At 37.6% G+C, this 15600-nt stretch overlaps 2 protein-coding genes across 3 annotated transcripts in view; one reads left to right on the forward strand and one right to left on the reverse strand.

The window, feature by feature from the left end:
• LOC105552655 (chromosome unknown open reading frame, human C3orf67) overlaps window positions 1-15600 on the forward strand; it is a 323025-nt gene that overhangs the window by 264948 nt on the left and 42477 nt on the right. The window lies entirely within an intron of this gene.
• Window positions 13606-14117, reverse strand: LOC105552653 (60S ribosomal protein L36a-like). The gene has a single exon (XM_011998357.1). It carries the CDS (start codon window positions 14022-14024, stop codon window positions 13704-13706), a length of 321 nt encoding a protein of 106 aa, XP_011853747.1. The 5' UTR covers window positions 14025-14117; the 3' UTR covers window positions 13606-13703.

The following is a 15600-nucleotide window of genomic DNA, read 5'->3' on the forward strand; positions in this document are numbered from 1 at the left end:
AGTAGAACTTCTTTCAAAATTGGAGTTAATATTGCCCAACCCTGCTGCTTTATCAACTCAGTGTATGTCATATTCCAAATACTTTGTTGTCTTTACAACTAGCGTTCACCTTGTCATCACCAGGAGTTGTTTCATCTCAAGAAACCACTTTCTTTGCTTACCATAAGAAGCAATTCCTCATCTATTCAGGTTTGATCATGAGATTACAGCAATTCAGCCACATCCTCGAGCTTTACTTCTAACTCTAGTTGTCTTGCTTTTTCTACCACATCTGTAGTTCCTTCTGACACTGAAGTCTTGAACCCCTCAAAGTCAGCTATGATGGTTGGAACTGACTTCTCCCAAACTTCTGTTCATGTTTATATTTTGACCTCCTCCCATGAATCCTGCATGTTTTTAATGGCATCTGGAATGGTGAATTCTTTGTAGAAAGTTTTCAATTTACTTTGCCCAGATTTATCAGAGGAATCAGTACCTATGGCAGCCATAGCCTTACAAAATATATTTCTTAAGTAATAAGGCTTGAAAATTAAAATTACTCCTTGATCCATGAGCTGCAGGATAGATGTTGTGTTAGCTGGCATGAAAACAACATTCATCTCCTTGTACATCTTCATTGGAGCTCTTGGGTCACCAGGTGCATTGTCAATGAGCAGTAATCTTTTCAAAGGAGTCTTTTTTTCTGAGCAGTAGATCTCAGTAGTGGGCTCAAGATACTCAGTAAGCTATGCTATAAGCAGATGTGCCTTCATCCAGGCTTTGTTGGTCCTTTCATACAACACAGGCAGAGTAGGATTTATTAACAGCATCATTCTTAAGAGCCCTGGTATTTTGGGAATAGTCAATGACCATTGGCTTAAACTTAAAGTCACCAGCTGCATTCGCCCCTAACAATGGAGTCAGCCTGTCCTTTGAAGCTTTGAAGCCAGGCATTGACTTCTCCTCTAATAATGGAAGTCTTATATGTCATCCTCTTCCAATAGAAGACTGTTTTGTCTACATTGAAAATCTGTTGTTTAGTGTAGTCACCTTCATCAATGATTATAGCTAGATCTCCTGGATAGCTTGCTGCAGCTTCTACATCAGTACTTGTTGCTTCACCTTGCATTTTTATATTACAGAGATGGCTTCTTTCCTTATACCTCATGAACCAACCTCTGCTAACTCAAAACTTTTATTCTCCAGCTTCCTCACCTCTCTCAATCTTCAAAGAGTTGAAGAGAGTTAGGACCTTGTTCTGAATTAGGCTTTGGCTTAAGGGAATGTTGTGGCTGGTTTGATCTTCCATCCAGACCACTCAAACTTTCTCCATATCAGCAATTAAAGCTATTTCACTTTCTTACCATTTGTGTGTTCTATGGAGTAGTACTTTGAATTTGCTTCGAGAACTTTTCCTTTGCATTCCCATCTCAGCTTTTGGTGCAAGAGGCCTAGCTTTCAGTCTGTCTTGGCTTTAGACATGCTTTCCTCACTAAGCTTAACCATTTCTAGCTTTTGATTGAAAGTGAGAGATTCATGACTCTTCCTTTCACTTGAACACTCAGAGTCCACTGTAGTGTTATTACCAATAATTGGCCTAATTTCAATATTGCTGTGCCTCAGGGAATAGGTAGGCCCAAGGAGGGAGAGAGAGATGGGATGAATGGTTGGTCAAATGGAATTAGTCAGAATACACACTGCATTTATTAAATTTGCCATCTTATATGGGAATGGTTCCTGGTGTCCCAAAACAATTTAATAGTAACATCAAAGATCACTGTCACAAATCACCATAACAGATAGAACAGTAATGAAAAAAAATTGAAATATTGAGAGAATTTCCAGAATGTGGCACAGAGACACAAAGTGAGTCTATGCTGTTGGATAAATGACACTGATAGACTCGCTCAACACAGGTTGCCATAAACCTTCAATTTGTAAGAACTCAGCATCTGTGAAGACCAATATAGCAAAACACAATAAAACAAGACATGCCTGTGCGTGTGTATGTGTGTGTGTCTCAAGAGCTAGAGAGAGAGAACCTGAAGCTGTGGTGCTGGTGCTCTGTCAAATTTAAGTGACTCCCTACCCCTTCTACTCCTGAAGAGGTCATTAGTCAACTGTTCTACCTTTAAAATAGATGTTTAAAGCACTTGATACAAAAAGCATCCAGCTGGGCCTCTTTCCTTCCCAATCCACAGCAGAGGCAAGACCTCAGAATGGCTTTTCTAACCTCTTGAACCCTGCCTGCCCCAGAGAAAGCCTCAGTTAAGGGCACCCCTAGTAGCAAACTGAATCCCTCGAGAATCATCCTGCTTTCCACCTCTGACCACTCTTAACCCTGGACCACACCTTGCATAACTCCAGGGGGCACTATTCCCATGGGTTTCAGGAGACCCAGCAACTCACCAGCAGTACAATGTGAGTGGACAGTGCTGGGCAGCTGGTGGTCCCCTGACCCATCACTCCTCCTCCGTCCTCTGCTGTTGGCACTTGTTGACCTGCCAAGCCCACTTTCAGTCCTGGTTCTGATTATTTTTTCTACCTAAGTGAGTTTGCTCAAATTGTTTCCCTGGTCCAGTTACACTGACCCAGACTCCAACTAGCCATCACAACAAATGTCTCGGTCCCCACCCCTGCCCACCTGCCCAAGATTTATTTGTCTTCACTCGCTTCATGTTCATGTCTGGACCCACCTGCCTGAGCATCAGCTAACCCCACCCTCCAGTTTTCTTAGTTGAGACACCTGCCTCCTCTCTGACCAGGTCTCTTTTGGGCCACTGGGACTCAGTACTTCCACCTGAGTTCCCTAGTTTTCCCTTTGTACTCCATGAAAGAATCTAAAGGCATTAGAACTAGGAAATACTAATTAATTTTCAGTTATTGTCATGTTTTCCAAAATTATAAACTCATGAAACCTATTCCCATAGGAGTTTCAGAACAATAGATCACATCTTCTCCCCTCACCTCCCAAAGGCTTCTAGACAGATACCTGAGGAATCTTGGCTTTTGCTATTACTTCTGCTTTTTCTACGTTTTCCTTTTTGGAGGCAGGATCTCACTCTGTCACCCAGGCCGAAGTGCAGTGGCACAATCATGGGTCATTGCAGCCTCGGCCTCCCGGGCTCAGGTAACTCCCCCACCCCAGCCTCCCGTGTAGCTGGGACCACAAGCACAAGCCAAGCTAATTTTTTGTAGAAATGGAGTCTTGCCATGTTGCCCAAGCTGGTCTCGTACTCCTGGGCTCAAGCAATCCTCCCTCACCTTGGCCTCCCAAAGGACTGGGTTACAGACCTGAGCCATGTACCTGGCAGAATCTTGACATCTTTAACCAGTGGAGAGTGGGGCTCCTGAGATTACTGAGGCATCCCCAACAATTGTTATCCATCCAGATGCTAAACTCAGATTACCTTTGGCCCACAACCCAGTTAAAGAAGGTAATTACCAAAGCAATTATTTACCATTTTAATGTTTTACAGTTTCAGCTTTTAATTAAAAGATTCAGCTTCCCCCTCAAGAGTAATGAGAACCTTTAAAAAAAAATAGAAGTACTAATTCTAGTTTATAACAATCACCTCCATTCTGTCTGGGGGTGGGGAGGGAATGCAAGTTGAGGTGTAGGAGAATAAGATGAACCTTAAAAAATGGAAGGCCGTAATTATTGTTAAATGGCTACAGCCAGTCACATCCGTAGACTTATGATCTCATTATTCATTTTGTAATCTAATGCAGAATAGCTTCCCTGTCATTTAAACAGGGAACCCCTACAGCATAAAATGATTCACAGAGTATTGTAGCTCATACTTTCTGCAATGCTCAATGAGTATTTTTTAAGTATCTACCATGTGACTTTAATGAGCTTGTGGCCTTCCAGCAGAGCCAGGTCCACACTGCATGTCATTAGGCAGTGTGTGAGCATTTTCGGGACAGTGCCAAGGAGAGGTGGAGCATCTACTGAGCCTGGCTCAGGAGAAATCACTGCTTTTCCAGAAGTGTGCCCACTCGCAGACTCTGCTTTTGTTGCCAGTTGGTTACTTCTTCCCTATAATTTTTTTGTTTCTCTTGTTAATGAAAAACATTACATTTTGAAATTGATTAAAGTTAAAACACATAATTTTTCACTCTAGCAATGCATTATGTTTACCAGCATTCACAGCTTCATATTATGCTGTTCATTACCATATAAAAACTCACTCAGCATAATAAATACCATAGAAGTCAAACATCCAGGCTGTTTAAGATGACTTGAAGACAAAATGGCAAACAACTTCTAGTGTATTTGACTGAATTAACACTATCATTATTGTTCTGTTGACTCTTCCTTGTCCATTGATTTTTAAAAGCCTTTAGCTCCTTTGCCATCCATTAAGACAAATCAGATGCAATTTGGTGCTCAGGACAAGAAAATGCTGTTGGATGTTGGGTGTAGGCATGCGAAAAAAACTATATTCTGAAACAAGACTGGTTGGAAGGCAGCTTTCCACATTTTGAGGTAGACAACTTATTTGCTTTTGACTTTTGAGGTTAACAACAGTAGTGACCTTTGAATTACTGTGTGGACACTGGCTCAGTAACAAGCGAGGCCAAATGGCGATTTGTAGATGATGTACTTTGTTATCGATTATTTATGATGAAAGTAAGTGAGTTAGAATTGTACATACTCTCATATTTTTCAGTCTTTGATTCTCTTTATTTGCAGAACTAATAAGCTGAAAAGCAACTGTAATCTGTTGCAAGACAGAAAGAGTAAAATATTTTCTGTTGAATTAGTAGTGAACAGTTTTAAAGCAGTAGAACCATTTGTATTATCAAAATAGCAATGAACAAGAAACCTGAGATATGGCCTGGTCTGATCTCAATACTATGATAAAATGAAAGTCTCAGCTTAAGTAAAAGTACAGTATAGCTTTCAATTAAGCAGTGACATTTATGCTAATGAAACTACATTTTTTTTGGGGGGGCAGCTCATCTCTAAACTACCAAAGGAGTATCTTTTCCTTTACACCTTAGTAAGAGTTGAAGGTAGGGGGTGAGAATCTATACATTGGCCACTAATACTGAAAGAAAATTCCATTATGATCAGTGTTTTGACTTGGTGAAGGATGCACTTCGGGTTTTTTTTAGTTTTTGTTTTTGTTTTTGTTTTTTTTTTGCCACCTGCCCTCTTCCTACCTTTTCAACAACACTCCTATTGAAACCTGAAATTGCCTTCATTTTGGAAATACTGCTAATTCACATTAGAAGTCCAGAAAAATTTTAGCTTCTTTTGTTGGAATAACAGAAGAAATGGGAAGCAAACAAGAACAACCAGTCATGTGACATTCTCTAAATTTGCTTGTGAATTTCTAAATTTCAGTGCTAGCAAAAAAGAAAGTTGCAGCAAGGCATACAGTAAGTGAAGATATTATGTATTAGGAAAGGAATGAATCTGTCACTTTGACGGATTGTGAGGCGAAGAGTAGATTAACAGATTACTCATAGTCAGAAGGCAGCTTGGTGTGAAAAATGTGTAGGAAATGATAAGTGCGGGTTTGTGCTGATTTAATGATATTTTTAAACTACAATAACACTCTGGTAGTATAATATAATAAAGCACTTGGCTTGCATTTTTGTAAATCATCAACATATTTCCAGTTTGACCTTAAAAACATTTTGGGCCATTCTCTATTAAAATATGTAGCTTTCAAATTAGAAAAAGGTACCATCTATTATAAAATACCACAGCAATGCCCTTACAGGAAACATCATTGGCTTTTAAAATCAGTTCTTCTCTAAACTAGCATTTGCAATATAAATTTTAATTACGTTTTTAGCATACCAACACCACATGTACTTTTTCTTCAAGCATTTAAATCACTTACAACAAGAATTTATCTTCTAACAGCCATTTCCGGTGAAATGCTTCAAAGATGCCACTGATTTGCCTTTATATTTTCATTGTCAGTTTTTAGTTTTGTAGTTGAGCTCATAGAGTATTTATAAATAAAACAACTATATTTTCTCACACATAGTGGATAAAAGTAGTTCAAATTTCAATTGAGTACTCTGAGAGTCTCTGCAAGAAATAAGATGAATTTCTTATTTTATTTGGTATTATTACAAATATTTATCAGAAAGTAAAACTTTTTAAGAGGTTTCTCTTTTTATATAAATAAAACAGAAATTTTAATAGCACACTTGTAGTTAATTTGACAGTGATGGACTTGCCTTGCCAAGGATTTTTGGAATAAAATTTCTATGAAGCATTGAAGTAGTTTTTATTCTAATATCTTAATATTCAAAACCTAATGTAAGGCTTGGGTTGTTTAGTATTCTTTTCTCCCAGTTCACCAATAATGGCTTTACTTAAGTAGGTACAATGAAACTTGGAGTAAAATATTGCATTTACCATCTAAACATTTGTTTCTAGCCCAAACGCAAATAAATATACTACTTTGGCATGTTCAGGGCCTGAATCCCAGACATGACTATGATTCAAGTTATATTTTACATATACAGTGAAGAACTTTACCAGAATTCAGCATGTTTTCTACATTTCCTCTCTTCTAACATTCTCTCAACTTGGGGTCAATAAACAATGTGAATAGTCGGTACTCTTGGTAGAAATTCTGAAATGTATATAGCAAAAGTTGTTTGCATGTTTTCTGACTTCCTTGAAGATTTATTGTCTATAGTAGTTACTGACACTGTTTCCCAAATATTCCCAGCTCTCCAGATTTCAAATACGTGGTTGTATTGCACTTCTAGGTTTCCTTGTTTTGGGGTGGAGCCAACTAACCCAACTAGTTCTAGCCAACTAATTGAGCATAAGGGCCTGTGTTATTACTTGGCAAGAACATTTAAATTGTAGGTATGAAACCTTCCAGATTATCTTTTCCTCTGACACTGTTACCAGAAACATTCAAGATGATAGTGGTTCGGTCAGCCCAGTCACTTAATGACTGTGACAAACAGAGTCCCCATACTGATCTGTTATAAAAACTTAACATGAGCAAGAAATTAACATTTGTTGTTTTTAAGTCACTGAGATTTCAGGGTTTTTTGTTATCAAGCATAACGTACCCTTATTCTGACTGACACAGTTACTAATTTTGACATTGAATATATGTTGTCATTGGAAATACGGCATTTCATATATTTTCATATTTGAATGTTAAAAATTGGTTAAACTATTCAGCTCAGTATGAGATTAATTGGCTTCTAGTAGAATAAAGGGTTTCATGAGGTGGTATAATGCACTAGTTTAAAAAACTGTCTCTGGAATCAAAAGGATGGGTTTATATCCTTATGACATTAGTTAACCTCTCCAAGCCCCAATTAAGTTATCTAAAAATAGGGATTGTATTTTACTACCCACCTTAAAGTGTTATTGCAAAGATTAAATGAAATAATACTCATAACATGTTTTGCATAGGGCCTGCCATATGTATTTTTATTAAGTGGTAGAAAGTGATGATAGTATTGGTAAGGATATTAATAGTAATATTATGAATAATTTTTCAAAAAACAATCATACTTTAACAGAATCAGAGAATCTTAAAGGGTTTGATGAGATCAGGGAGATGATTTAACCAGCATCTCTTCAAACTTTACACATCTCTGCCAGGGAAGCAGACTCAGTGCAGCAGAAGACAGCCTGGACTATTGCTATAGCCTTCTAAGCAGCCTCCATGCATCCACATGTCCTTTTCACCACTACTTCTCTCCTTCTCTGCCGCTCTTCTGCTCTTCTGTTCATTTGCTCATGGAACCTGGGGTTTGGGGTTTATATGGGTACATGATAGGGGACATGGCAGGCCAAATGGCAACTTTTGGGCAAGAAAACAGGAATGCCTGTTCCCATTTAAGGCCATGGGTTTCCAGGCCTTTGCCGGGGAACCACCCTCTTCTACCCAGTATTTCCCTGTCTCCTGTCCATATCAAAACTACACAACTGAGAATAAATACATATTGTACGATTCCAGTCATATGGAATTCAAAAACAGACAAACTGAGCCATGGTGTTAGAAGTCACTAGGCTCACTTGTAGGGAGAAGAGAGTGTAATGATTAGAAAAAGGAGGAAGGGAAGCTTTTACCTCTTGACCCAGGTGGTGGTTATGGCTCACTGTAGGATCATTCATTGAGCCATACGGCTATGATTTTTGCATTTTTCTATGTTTACATTACACATCAATATTAACAAGAATAATTAGCATAATTATTAATAAGGCTAATTGGTATAATTCTTAGTCTAAAATAGTCAGTTTGCTTCTTCTGATATTTTAACGTTTCTATATCTTTCTACCTTTTTTATAATTTATATAAGCTTTCTGTAGAATGAGACTATATTTAAGTGGAATAACAGCTCAGCAACACCATGAATAATTATGATGATGGTAGCCTGGTGGTTTGAAAAAATTATTGCCTTCCTGGGAAGCCTAATTTACTCACAGTAATGGTCCAATCAACAAAAGAGTTTTTATTATTTCCTCCTAATGTTTTTAAAATAGCATTTTACCATCATATCTGTTCAAAAGTCCATTTATCACCCATATCAGTGTTTAATCACAATATTTTTCATTAACTGAAATGTTACAATTAATATACCCTGAAAATGTTGGGAAATAAATCTAGGCAACTAAAGATCCTGTCAACTTGCTCCAGTTCCTTATTTTCTCATGCAATCAGCCAACAGTGGGGGAAATTGAATTGTCATTCACCTCACAGAGCCTTTTTAGCATATCATTGTTTTATTTGACTTCTGAACAGAAAGGTATAACAAAACTTTGAAAAGAAAATGGAAATCAGTACATAAATGAGGTATCTGATAATCTGACACAATAATGAAAATGGTACCCAGTAGTTAGTTATTCTTTACAAAAGCCCAGAGAGCTAAATTAAAGCACTAAATTAAATCCAACCTACTCTTTCTGCACCATTAAGTCCCATCATTCCACAGAAAGATTTAGATGGTTTTATTTTGTATTCTAATTTTAAGGCAATTATTCTCTCCTTAAAGTTAGAAAAGGCTGCAAAGTTTTTTGCTCTTGATTTGCTAATGACTTAGTTACAAAGCATTTAACCTACAGTTGCCTTATAACTCTCTAAAAGGTGTTATATAAAGTTGCTTGGAAGTGAATTTTTTCTATAATTTTAAACAATAATAACTACTAATGCTATTATTGGGTGGTGAGTTTTACTGTGTGGCACTGTATGGAGTTTACTCATTTTATGTTACAGTTGACCCTTGAACAACATGGGTTTGAGCTGTATGGGTTCACTTACAGATTATGATACAAAATTTTTCCAACCCATTTTTCAGAACGTGGGTTTTGCATGGCCAACTTGAGGATTTTGGTACATGTGGGGAGGAGGAAATGAAACCTAATCCCTGCTCCTACTGAGGGATGACTGTAGTTTATTTAATCCCTGCCACACCCAGTAGGGTCAGTTCTCTTATTCCCGTATTCCAGATGTGAAAACAGAGACACAGAGTTTGGCTCAAAGGTCGCAAGGCTAAAAGGAAGTTTAAGCTGAGATTAAAAACTGTGCAATTTATATACTAGATTAGTGCCCTAAATGTGTGTCTAATATACAGTTCCACATTGGATTGTCAAGGTGTTTTCCACTGTGGTGGTGGTAGTCATTGCTGTTGCTACAATCCCAGCCTAGCCACGTGTTCATCCGGATATGCAGCATGGGAATATGTTAGCATCCCATTTTGTGACCAGCCAAGTCTTGCTGAGATTTAGGAAAGTCATGCTAGAAGTTGAGGTGATAATTTAAAGGTAAGAAATTGTTCTCGTTGATTTGCTCCCCGTTACTTCTCATACAGTGATGTCCACATTAGAAGCTCAGAAATGTCTGTGGATTCTCACCAATAGGATTTCCCTGGTAACCATGGTTTAAATGTGAATTTAATTTGTTCATCTGAGGGGCCCATTATATTAGAAACATCCATCTCCGATAGACGGCCCCAAACTGACCATGCTGTGGTTCCTTTTCTCACTGCGTGCTTAGAATCTGTCTGTATGCAATGAGTTGGAGTTTCGTTTTGTTTTGTTTTGTTTTTTAGGGTTTTCTTCCTCTTTCTTTTTTTTTTCCTTTTTTTTTTTTAAATTATACTTCAAGTTCTGGGATACATGTGCAGAACGTGCAGGTTTGTTGCATAGGTATACACATGCCATGGTGGTCTGCTGCACCTATCAATCCATCATCTACATTAGGTATTTCTCCCAATGCTATCCCTCCTCTAGCCCCCTAGGGCCTGGAGGCTGACAGGCCCCCATGTGTGAAGTTCCTCTCCCTGTGTCTGTATGTTCTCATTGTTCGGCTCCCACTTGTGAGTGAGAACATGCATTGTTTGGTTTCCTGTTCCTTTGTTAATTTGCTGAGAATGATGGTTTCCAGCTTCATCCATGTCCCTGCAAAGGACATGAACTCATCCATTTTTATGGCTGCATAGTATTCCATGGTGTATATGTGCCACATTTTCTTTATCTAATCTATCATTGATGGACATTTGAGTTGGTTCCAAGTCTTTGCTATTGTAAATAGTGCTGCAATAAACATATGTGTGCATGTGTCTTTATAGTAGAATGATTTATAATCCTTTGGGTATATACCCAGTAATGGGATTGCTGGGTCAAATGGTATTTCTGGTTCTAGATCCTTGAGGAATCGCCACACTGTCCTCCACAATGGTTGAACTAATTAACACAATGAGTTGGAGTTTTTATGAAATCTTATATCAGCCTTACTCTGTGCTAGAGCTGTTAATTAGAAATACGCATCAAATCTTTTTATTTTTAAAATTACTTTTATATTTTTATAGCACTGTTTGCTATCTGAAATAATATTATTTCTTTGTATATTTAAAGTAATGCCCCCTCTTATCTACAGGGGGTACATTCCAAGACTCCAGTGGATGCCTAAAACGACAGATAGTACCAAACCCTATATATGCTATATTTTTTCTATATATGCATACCTGTGATAAAGTTTAATTTATAAATTGACACAGTAAGATATTAACAAGAGTAACTAATAATAAAATAGAATAATTATAGCAATATACTGTTCATAACTTCACAGAAGATTTATTCTTACCATAGATCTTAGCAACCTCAGTATATGATTTTTTTTCTTTCCTTATCAAGTCAGGAACTTTTGCGGTTTTTACTTAAAGGAAACACTTTGAAGCTTCTCTTTGGCATATCTTAATTGCCAGCATCACTATTCTTGCTCTTTGGGGCTATTATTAAGTAAAATAAGAGTTACTTGAACACAAGCACTGTGATACTATCACAGTCGATCTGATAATGGAGACGGCTACTAAGAAACCAATGGGTGTGGATACACCAGAAAAGGGATTCATGTCTGGGACAGGACAGACAGGGATAGCACAAGATTTCACAAACTCAGAACAGTACTAGATTTAAAATTTATGAATTGTTTTATAAAAATTTATAAATGAAATTTATAAATTAATTTATAATTAAATTTATGAATTGTTTTATATGAATTTATAAATGAAATTTATGAATTTATAAATGGAAAATTGCTGGACTTTTCCATTTAATATTTTTGGACCATGGTTGACCTCAGATAGCTAAAACCACAGAAAATAAAACCCAGGACAAGGAGGGACTACTGTATTTACTGTCTGCCTCCACCTCTGGATCATAAACTCCATGGGAGCAGAGACTCAGTGTTTTTGATACCACTCTTGTCAATACCTAGAACACAAGTATAAAGTGGGATAGAGCAGGCATTCAAGTAATTTTCTTAATGTTTTCAAAGATATCACCACGGAGGAAATATAATTTTCCACAACCTGCATGAGCTGTTAGTTGGGATGGACCCTATAATAAAAGAAAGATTAGCAAGAGAAAAACAAGTTTATTAACGCTTGCACCACACATCCTGTGGGAGAAACCTCAATGAAAAGTAACTCAAAGCAGTGGCTTAGAACTCTGGCTTACGTAACATCTTTCACAAAGAACAGTACGTTTGTGGAGAAACAACAGGACAAATGTAAGCAGTTTTCGGCTTCCAAGGGCCAGAAACTGTGAGAAGGTAAATATATGGGAGGAAACTAATGGAGCGAGGTTTCCTTGCAGATTCCTCTGCGGCCATCTCTGAGCTCCTAAAAGTCTAGAGTTGTCTCCAGTAAAGGAGACTTGATACCCTGTCTTTAGGCAGGTAAGGGGGAAAGTAGAGAGAGTTTTTCCTGTGCTTGCTGCTTCTTAATTGCCTTTGACTTCAAAACAACTTTTAGGTCAAGGAGGCATATTTTGGGGGGACATATTTTGGTTTCCTTCCACATGAAGCAAACCTGTTGTGGGAGGGAGGCAGTTACTTCCCCTGCATCTTCAATGATACTATGTTTTTGTGAGATGAGAAGTCTTTATTCTATGCGTATCCTTCTGTTGGGTATCAGTTTCCGTTTTAAACTGATACATAATATTTTACATTTATGGAGTACATATGATAGTTTGTTACATGTACAGAATGCGTGATGACAAACACAGGATATTTGGGGTATCCATCTTGAATATTTATCACTTCTGTGTATTGGTATCATTTCAAGTCCTCCCTTCTAGCTACTTTGACATATACATTTTTGCTAAATATAATTACCTTACTCTGCTATCAAACTTTAGAATTTATACCTTCTATCTAATTGTATGTTTATACCCATTAACAAACCTGTCTTCATCCCCACTCCTACCTACACAGCCTTCCCAGCCTCTGGTATCTATCATTCTACTCTCTACCTCCATGAGATCCACTTTTTAAACTCTCACATATGAGTGAGAACATGAAGTACTTGTCTTTCTGTGCTTGGTTTATTTCACTTAACATAACAACCTCTGGTCCCATCCATGTTGCTGCAAAGACAATAATAGCATTCAGCCATAAAAGTGAACAACAGTATATTGGGTATGTATACCATATTTTCTTTATCCATTCATTCGCTGATGGACACTTACGTTGATTCCATATCTTTGCTATTGTGAATAGTGCTGCAGTAAACAGGTAAGTGCAGGTATCCCTTTGATATACTGATTTCTTTTCCTTTGGATAAATAACCAGTCGTTGGACTGCTGGATCGAATGGTAGTTCTGTTTTTAGCTTTTTGAGAAATCTCTCATACTGCTTTCCATAGTGGCTGTACTAATTTACATTACTATCAACAGTTTATAAGAGTTCCCTTTTCAGAAAGTTTATATACTTTTGGTGGGAATATAAATTAGTTCAGCGACTGTGGAAAGCAATTTGGACATTTCTCAAGGAATTTAAAACAGAACTACCATTTGACCCAGCAGTCCCATTACTGGGTTTGTATCCAAAAGAAAACAACCATTCTACCAAAAAGACACATGCACTCTCATGTTCATCACAGCACTATTCACAATAACAAATACATGGAGTCATCCTAGGTGTCCATGAACAGTAGACTGAATAAAGAAAATTATCTTATTCCTTCTTATGGCTTTTATTTTAGATTCAGAGGATATACACATGCAGATTTGTTACATGGGTATATTGCATGATGCTGAGGTTTGGGGTACGAATGATTCCATTATGCAGATAGTGAGTGTAGAACCCAATAGTTTTTTTTTGTTTGTTTGTTTGTTTGTTTTTTGCGTAAGAATATCACTATTTATTTTCCCTCAGGTAATTTTTCTATGGCTTCAACATTTTCTCTTCAAAATCAGAAGAAAAATATCCCAAAGTTTAGAACTGGATCACTTGGCCCTTTCTCTTCTTATCTCCTCCCAGTTCAAAATGCTTGCATCTCTTAATGGCCAGCATCCTCTTGGATCTGCAGTTAGGCTCAACACATTCCAGCCTTAGCACAATCTTCTTTGTGGTCTTAGCCTTCTTCCGCAAAATTGGCTTTGCCTGCCCACCATAGCCACTGTGCTTCCGATCATAGCTCCTCTTTCCCTGGGCATACAAAGAATCCTTGCCCTTCTTATACTGTGTCACTTTGTGAGGCTGATGCTTGCCACACTTCTTACAGAAGGTTCTTCGGGTTTTAGGCACGTTGACCATCTTTGCAGCAGGGCTGTTGTCTATATGATGAAAACGAGAAACGGCGTCCGACACCCTCGCGTAGCGCAGCTCTCGCCAAACAGGAAAGGGAAGAAGCCCAATAGTTTTTTTTAACCCTTGCCTCCCTCCCTTCCTTCTACTATAGTAGTCCCCAGTTTCTATTGTTGCTATAGTCTTTCATGAAATGTATGGTACATATACATGATGGAATACTGTGCAGCCATAAAAAAGAATGAAATCATGTCCTTTTTAGCAACATGGATGCAGCTGGAGATCATTATCCTAAGCAAATTAACCCAGGAATAGAAAACCACAGTACCATATGTTCTCACTTGTAAGTGGGCATTAAACATTGGATACTCATGGACATAAAAATGGCAACAAGATCACGCCGCTGCTGCACATCAGCCCGGGCAACAGAGTAAAACGCTGTCTAAAGAAAAAAAAAAGCAACAATAGAAACTGGGGACCCCTAGCGGTAGAAGGCAGGGAAGGAGGCAAGGGTTTAAAGAACTATTGGGTACTATGCTCAGTAACTGCATAATGGGATCATTCATACCCCAAACCTCAGCATCACACAATATACCCACATAACAAATCTGCACATGTATCCCTTGAATCTAAAATAAAAGTTGAAAAAGTAAGGAATACCCTTTCTCCACATCCTTGTCATCATGTTTTTTGGGTTTTTTTTTTTAGTAATAGCCATTCTGACTGGGGTCAGATGATATCTCATTGTGGTTTTGATTTACATTTCCCTGATGATTACTGATGTTCAGTACTTTTTCATATACCTGTTGGCTGTCTGTATGTCTTCTTTTGAAAAATATCCATGTTTTTTGCACATGTTTTAATGGGATTATTTGGTTTCTTCTTGCTGCATTCTTTGTATATTCTGGATATTATTCCATTGTCAGATGAGTAGTTAGCAAGTAGTTTTATTTTCTTTCATTCAAAGGGTTGTCTCTTCACTCTTGTTTTCTGTTTTTTGTTTCTTGCTTTTTGGCAGAATGGTTTGTTTTCTTTGGATATATACCCAGTAATGGGACTGCTGGGTCAAATGGTTTGGTTGGTTGGTTTTTGTTCTTCTATTTTGCCATGCAGAAGCTTTTTTTATTTAATATAGTCCTATTTATCTATTTTTGTTTTTGTTTGTGCTTTTGAGGTCTTGGCCGTAACATTTTTGCCTATACCAGTGTCTTGAGGTGTTTTTCCTGGTTTTTTTCTACCAGTTTTATGTTTTCAGGTCTTAGATTTAAGTCTTTAATGCATCTTGGGTTGATTTTTGTTTATGATGAGAAATAGGCCTCTAGTTTTATTCTTCTGCATATGGATATCCAATTTTCCCAGCACCATTTATTGAAGGCGGTGTCCTTTCCTGAATGTGTGTTCTTGGCATCTTTGTTGGAAATCAGCTGACTATTAAATATATGGATTTATTTCTGGATTATCTCTTTTGTTCCATTGGTCTGTGTGTCTCTTTTTATACCAATACCATGCTATTTGGTTGCTATAGCCTTGTAATATATTTTGAAGTCAGGTAGTGTGATGCCTCACAGCTTTGCTTTTTTTTTTT

This window comes from Mandrillus leucophaeus, unplaced genomic scaffold (genome assembly GCF_000951045.1).
Source record: "Mandrillus leucophaeus isolate KB7577 unplaced genomic scaffold, Mleu.le_1.0 Scaffold57, whole genome shotgun sequence".
Classification (NCBI taxonomy): Eukaryota; Metazoa; Chordata; class Mammalia; order Primates; family Cercopithecidae; genus Mandrillus; species Mandrillus leucophaeus.

What these genes read in the sequence shown, in the direction of transcription:
- LOC105552653 (XM_011998357.1), bottom strand. Translation starts at nt 14,024, where the DNA reads ATGGTCAACGTGCCTAAAACCCGAAGAACCTTCTGTAAGAAGTGTGGC.